This window comes from Ceratosolen solmsi, unplaced genomic scaffold (assembly GCF_000503995.2).
Source record: "Ceratosolen solmsi marchali unplaced genomic scaffold, CerSol_1.0 scaffold6, whole genome shotgun sequence".
NCBI classification, from domain to species: Eukaryota; Metazoa; Arthropoda; class Insecta; order Hymenoptera; family Agaonidae; genus Ceratosolen; species Ceratosolen solmsi.
In genome coordinates this window covers 7,076,792-7,084,357 of record NW_011948414.1, presented here as the reverse complement: position 1 = coordinate 7,084,357, position 7,566 = coordinate 7,076,792, and the positions used below count along the sequence as shown (strand labels likewise).

The 7,566-nt window shown below is 28.5% G+C and overlaps 1 protein-coding gene across 1 annotated transcript in view; it reads left to right on the top strand.

The window, feature by feature from the left end:
• Window positions 1-3,121, top strand: part of LOC105367914 (G patch domain-containing protein 1 homolog) — a 4,200-nt gene extending 1,079 nt beyond the window's left edge. The window contains exons 3-5 of the mRNA XM_011506770.1: window positions 1-224; window positions 704-1,138; window positions 1,450-3,121. The exon at window positions 1-224 is cut by the window's left edge and continues 10 nt beyond it. Coding sequence (XP_011505072.1) covers window positions 1-224; window positions 704-1,138; window positions 1,450-3,121 — 2,331 coding nt within the window. The remainder of the gene's footprint in view (window positions 225-703; window positions 1,139-1,449) is intronic.
• The last annotated feature ends 4,445 nt before the right edge of the window (window positions 3,122-7,566 follow it).

Genomic DNA, 7,566 nt, shown 5'->3' with positions numbered 1-7,566 from the left:
GGGGTAATGCTTCTTAAAAAAATGGGATGGAAGCCAGGTCAAGGGGTGGGGCCACGTCTTACAAAACAGGAGAAAAAACAAAAAAGTCAACGAAGAGAAAAAGTAAAAATATACGGCTGTGCATTACCAAATCAACAAAATAAATCGAGCGACAGTGAATCAGCAGGTTCTGATGACGAATATGCAAATATAACTTTTGCTCCCGATGATTATGAACCGTTCAGGTGTATATTTCAACTGACTTTTACGACTTTTATTGATTCAATTATAACATTTCACTGACAAATTAATCCATAAATTGATGAAACTGTTTTTAATCGCATAAATTTCTAGCAAAAATAGACATTATAATTAAAATAATGTAATTCGACGATAATTCTATCTAATGATATCGACATTAGAAAAATGAAATTACTTAAGAATATTTGTCAAAGTGTTACTATCATTAAAATGTACTAAATTTATAAACTATCGATCAATGTACTAAACATAATAACGTATTCGTTATTAAAGCAATAATTTGCTTATGAATAAACTGAAGAAGGAAAGGACCGATGTTATAATATAATTGTCGACTCATCACTTATTGCTCACTTCAATAAAAAGTTACTTTCTCGAAGACTACAATCGTGTTAAAGAGCAACACTTAAACATTAAACAAAATTTCTTTTAGCAAAATAAATAAGCCATTCTTTCCCAATAGATGCAATCCAAAAGACAATTACTTCGGCATCGGGTACAGCGGTCTCGACCGTCGGCCGATCCTCGGTGAGCACATAAATCTTTTTGAAACGTCAACGTTCAACCTACAAGAGAAGAACAAGAAGCTGTCGATTCGTGGTCAGGCCTTCGGTGTGGGCGCATTCGAGACCGAGGACGATGACATTTACGCAAGGGAGGACATGTCGCGTTACGACTTTGCCTTGGGCTCGCAGCGCAAATCCAAGAGCAGATGGTCGAAGGAGGAAGCGTCGAAGATGAGTAAGTGTCTCGAGGGTTTTGTGCTTAGTAAGGAGCAGCATCCGCCGTACAAAATTTTTGCTGCACCCGAACTACCAAAAGACTTTCAACCCATGCACAAGGTCAGAAAGAGCAGATTTTCACCGCTGGCCCAGGAGAGTCAGATGGCACGAAAAAGGTAGCGATTCACATTGAGCATAGTTTTCAATAGTAATTTGAAAACCAGTTGAAATTTTCATTAATTTTGAAGTATAAAAAATATCGTTAATCCTTATTGTATTACAAATTAAAAAGAAAAAAAAAAAAAAAAAACATGTATATATATATATATATATATATAAAATTTAATTTTTCATGAAGTCAATAAAGTCAATGAATATTTCATGAGCAATTCTTGCTTAATTAATGAGCACAGTTGAAATGAATTGTTTCAATTGTCTATATAGTAGGAAAATATCTTAAACATTACAATATCTACATTTTATTCAGATACGAAATGAATGCAGAAAGCAGATCCAAAATTATCAATGACGAGAGGCCTAGTATTATTGACTCTAAAAAAGTGGAACCGAGTAACAATAAAGTAGCGGTAAATTTAATTACTCGTACGTTGAATCTACATGGCAGAGAACAGAAAGCCGAGAGGCAAAAATTGGACGAAGTAAATGTAGCTAAGAAAACAAATATGTCCTGGTTAGACAAATTGTCTAAGACAACTTTCGTTAAAGGCGAGGTTATAGGTATGGAAACGAAGGTGAAAGGAATCGTCCACGATAAAAGTGCCTTTCTCAATGAAATAGATAAAACGGAGCCTAACAAGAGCACGAGCCTTTTGAAATTCTCATTCGGTGACCTTGATAAGCAGCGACGTTTCGAACAATATTTGAAATTTTCAGCAAACGAGAGGAAGCTGAAGCTTGCCGGTATTCAGCCGTTGTCAATGACCGATTGGGACAGAGATCAAGAAGCCCAGGAGTTTGAAAGGACAAGTAGGTTGTGCGAAAATATAGATAAAAATGCTCAAAGTAAATGCGAAAAGAAAGTAGATGGAAGTACGGTTGATATAAAGCAATATATCGAGAGTATGAGCTTGGAAGATAGAATGGCAGCGGCTGCGGAAATGAAGATGTTTGGCAAACTTACTAGAACAGAATGTGAATGGAGGCCCGCGAAATTGGTTTGTATCAGATTCAATATAGCTGAGCCTTCGGTGGGTGTTGCGATCGAGGATACAAAAAAGAAAAAATTTTCGATCTTCGATAACCTGGCGTGGAATGAAATGTCAAAATTCGAAAAGGAAAAGCATAGCGAGGAAGAGTTTGAGCCTAAACCATCTACGTCGTCTGGTTTTGGCTATACCGATGACGAGCCTGACTGCAATGCAGAAGAAGCCTCGATTAATGTTAAATCTGAATGTGTATCTGAGAAAGAAAACGAATTTGAAGATTCTTATAAGAATCTATTTAAAAAAGAAGTAAAGATAGATGAGGGTTTTAGGGTTAAAAATGCTAATATCAATGTCGAGCCAAAAAAATCAGAAAATCCGGCAGACAATATGAATATACAAGAGAAGAAAGATCTATATAAATCAATATTTTTGAGTAGCAGTGAAGAATCGGAGTCGGAAACGGAAGAACCGAAAAGTATGGATGATGAGAAATTGAAAGTTGCCTTAATCGGTAAAAGGGCGGTTGAGCTCAATGTTGAACGAAATACTTCGCCACCAAGAGGCATCTTTGCAAAATTAGATCTTGACAGTCTATTGAAGCGGCCAGAAAAAATAGATATAATAAAAGAAAAATCTGAAGATGCTGAAGTTGCAGAAGCTAATAAAATTGATAAAAGCAATGATGTTGTTAATTCAAAGATAGAGTCGAAACAGGAAGAAGAGAATCCAGAAGTTAAAATGGATGAATCTGAATTATTAAAAGATGTATATGGGCCAGCACTTCCCAAAATATTATTGCAGACCGACGATTCTTTTGGTAAAAAATTTATTTTTACAGAAAGGTCGACAAAAATTGATGAGATTGAAGATTGTCAATGGGTGGAAAAAACAAAAAATAAGAAAAAATCAAAGAAGGAAAAGAAGAAGCATAAACATAAAGAGCGTTCAAGGAGTAAAAGCAGAAAAAAGTCAAAGAAATTAAAGAAACATTAAAATAATTTGTAATAATTTTAAACATAAGGATTGTAAATTGATACTAAAATTACTTTTGTAATATATTGATGTTTTATTTAATTCAAATGTGGAAATTGATTTATTTCTTTATTTTAAACAATTATATCACAAATATATATATATATATATATATATATATATATATATATATATATATATGCAATCAAACGAGTAATTATTCTTTTATTTAAGCATAGACATATTTTTTTACTTAAATAATTTATTGCAATTATTATTAAAAATTGAATGCTTAAAATTGATATTTCGAATAAAATATAGAATAAAAATATTATTCATTTTTTTCTTACATGTGGCATTATTTTATTAGTTACAAAATTAAAATTCTATTAGATATATTAAAAATCTATTGAATATATGATTCATTAATTTATTTCGCGATTATATTAAAATATTAAATCTTACCAAATCTATGATCTTATATATAGGCGGAAAATATCGAACTTAAGACAATAAGACAATAGAAATCATAAGAATTTTAAATTGAAATATTAATTAAGTAATCAACATTAACAATACCTTTCATGATGAGTATTTCTTTTAATTTTTATCTCCATTTCGATGCATAATTAATATTATTATATTATTTATAAGCTGTATATGCACAATAGATGAAGTCAAAAAAAATATTTAAGAAAGAATAATATTTGGCGAGACAATCTTATTTGTTTATATTATTTTTTTGATTTTCCGTTAAAAAGCCTCAATGCTCAAAGCTCCAATGCATTAACTCTCAAAACTATGATAAAAATAAATAATCGAAATATCCACATTAACCGTCATTGGCATGATTATAAGCGTTGAAATCGATTCAAATTATCCTTTCATTTGAAGTAGTAAAACAAAAATGAAATTACTATTTTCTTTAGAAATGAAATTACTATTTTCTTAAAAAAAAAAAAAAAAAAAAAAAAAAAAAAAAAAAAACTTAATCGGAGGAAAGAATATATAATTCGTATGCTAATCCCATTTTAATTTTAATCAATTTCATATAAATTATAGATTTATTTTGATTATAATTGAATTTTATTATATTATGTATATGCAATTGTAATAGATTTCATGATAAATAATAGAATACATTTTACGGTATTTGATAAATGTATATCTGTTACTCTTGTAATACATATAATACATTAAAAAAACAAAAAAAAAAAAAAACAAAACAAAACAAAAAGGCATTTTTGTTGAAAAAGTGTCCAAATTATGTATAAAATGCAAATAAATATCTTTCTTCGACATGCATAGATTAAGATGATAGAAATATATTTTATAAATGGAACATACAAATTTAGATTTAGATAAAACAATTTAATTTAATAAGTTTTTCCTATATATATAAATTACTAGATTCATTAAAAGATTCAAAGAATTATCTTATTTATTAAATAAAAATGAACAATAATTTGCAATAGAAACATTTATTTAGTGAGTCCATATTCAAGGTACAATGGAACTTTGATGTTGTAGATGTTTTCGTTCGGTCTCGTTCTCTTATTTTGTTGTTTTATACATTGGATCATAAAGAAGAACCGAGCCAACTATGTTTTATTGTAGTCCGAACATGACTTAAATATTATTATTTATTATGAATAATCATGTTAAATTGTAATTTAGGTCACAATTTTATCATGAGCAACATTCATGATTACCGTTCCATTTCGTATACGGACTACAGTTTTCGTTAAGTGCACACAAGACACAAACAGGTGGTTGTGGGGCTTTTCAAATTGTGAGGAACACGCAAAGTGTATTTAAAATTCTTTTTTCTTTCTCCAATTAGAGACGCCACGTTTATAATACAGTTGTAGTAATTGATTTTTACAATATTGCGAAAATAATGAATTTCGCTCTTGCAAAATTTACACACACATGTTACTTTACCGTACTAAAGTATAGTAGAGAAAATTAGTTGATAAATACAATGATGGATGTCACGCTAAGTTATAATAATATGCCAAATATATTTTGGTTAATTGTTAAGATCGCAAATATAAATTAACATCAAAGTTACAGTATTTTATACTGTTTGTCGAAATTCTTTGCAAGTTTATGTAAAAAAAAAAAAAAAAAAAAAAAAACGGCTTTATGAATTTTATTAGATTTATGGTTTTATGACTTCAATCGTCCAAGTAAGTGATGTATAACACATATAATGACAACTAAATTTCTACAAAAATAAATTCATAATATATATTGAATCATTTTAGAATGTTGAAAAGAAAAGCATTACTTTCAATAGTTTTTATTGCTATTTAACAACGAAAATGGTTGTCTGTACTTTATTGCATTTATAGATATTTTATGCCTACCTCTGTTCCTTAACAGTTTACTAAAAGTGTAACATATCAAATGTCTCTTATATAAACAAAGTTCATATAAGCCCATATTAATGTAATATTGCTCTACATGAAATTTATGGTCAGTGTACTTTATAATTTATCTTAATTTATTTATATTATAAAATTTACAAGAGCAAATTCAAATCCAAGAGAATGCAATTGACCGAGCGATAAATGTCACCACAATGGCAGTCAGAATATATATATATTTTTTTCTTTGTTTTTTTTTTTTTTTTTTTTTTTTTTTTTATAAATAGTATTTTACAAATAAACTCGTAAAAATGTTTAATTATTTATATCCATTTCAAGTAAATTAACTTTTTTTTTTCTTCAAAAAAAATTTTTTTTTCCCATACATATGTAAAAGAATTAGTAAAATTAAAATTATATTGAATTTTTTGAAGTCTTGTTGATAGAATTCGTTAAGAAGATATACTTTTTTTTTTAAATTATAAACTTTATTTTTCATGAGTCGATGAGTTGAAGCTGCCTTTGCTTCGCATTAATCGTTCATTTGGCATTTCGCTTTTAATGAGAAAATCACAGAGTAAAGACGATCGCATGTAACAATATTTGATTTCTTTAACATGTTAATGAATTTTGTTTGAATACTTTTTATGATCAGATTAATATCTCTTAAACGCCGAAGGAAGGAAGACATTCGAGTAGTATACGCAATAATAGCTCAGTTCTCTTCGTAGGTACATTATGTATATATGCTTATATATTTATATAATAGTATATTATTCCTTGTCCAAGGATACATGATAGCAATACCATTTCATTTTAATTTCCTTCTTGTTCATTAAAAACAATGTTTCGCCTTATCGCGCAATCGAAATATACAAACGTCTCGAAATGTTCTTTTTTCTTGCAGATATTTTTTTTTCTTCCCCCCCCCCCCCCCGTAAGTGTGAAAATCTTGTTTTTCAGATATTTTTACTTTATATCGAACTCGTACATATAATAAAAATGTCGAACACATATAGGTTGCTATAATTTCGTGGAATTCTTTTAATTTTTAAAACGAAGTGAAAATTAATAATTGCACGCAGCAGCAATAACATGTTCGCAAAAACTTTTTGACTTTAATAATATTGTAAGGCTAGAGGAACTTTTAAAACGTCTTCTTAAAACGTCGGCTTGTAATTAATTTTATTTTTTTCCTCTTTATATTCACGATTAATCTACAATCGATACACGATTAATATATTCAATGAAATGCCGAAATAATTTAATAAAGACACTTAATTGTTTAAAAGTAAAACTGATCATAAATCTTATGGATTAAAGGATTTTAAAGAATCTTCGATAATTATAGACTATTATCAGAAAAATGCTATTGGCTTTAATCTCGCATTATACCTTAAATGTCCTTATTAATTTCAAATTTTACAATTAAAAAGAGGAATGGCTAGTAGCTGTATCGATTATGTCTGACAAGAAGAAGAAACGTATAGAATTTTTGTCAATGTATTTAGCAAATGAAAAATCTTTAAAAAATTTCCTATGTAAAGACATGTACTTTTACTTTTTCAAATCACTAATTGTGATTGTTCGTTTAAAAAGTTTAAAAAGGATTCTTATGGTTAAAATAATTCTTTGGACATTCAAAATCTTTTCTCTTTAAATGAATAATACATTTCGTTTCTCTTAAAAATTATTTTTTATACTTTAAAAACTTCGTTTAAAATTCTTCTAATTTACGAAAATCAATATTAATTGGGTATTTGTATATTTATTTGATATCGATAGTTTTGTTTGTTTGTTTGTTTGTTTGTTTGTTTTTTTTTTTGCGATGGATCATTTGAATTTTCAAATTCAACCAATTGCTAAGTGAAGATGTTGAGCTAATAAAAATATATATTCCAATTTCATGCAACCAAACAAAAGTTAATAAACTTTCGTAAAATTGAGAACATTGTAATTTATGAAACTTTTCAGTATTCATGTTTGCAAACACGTAATATGAATAAACTATAATGTTTGCTTTTGCACTTCGTGTACCGATTTATAACTTTGTGTAAAACATTCATATTTTTCAGTCTGTCGAAGAAGCACCGA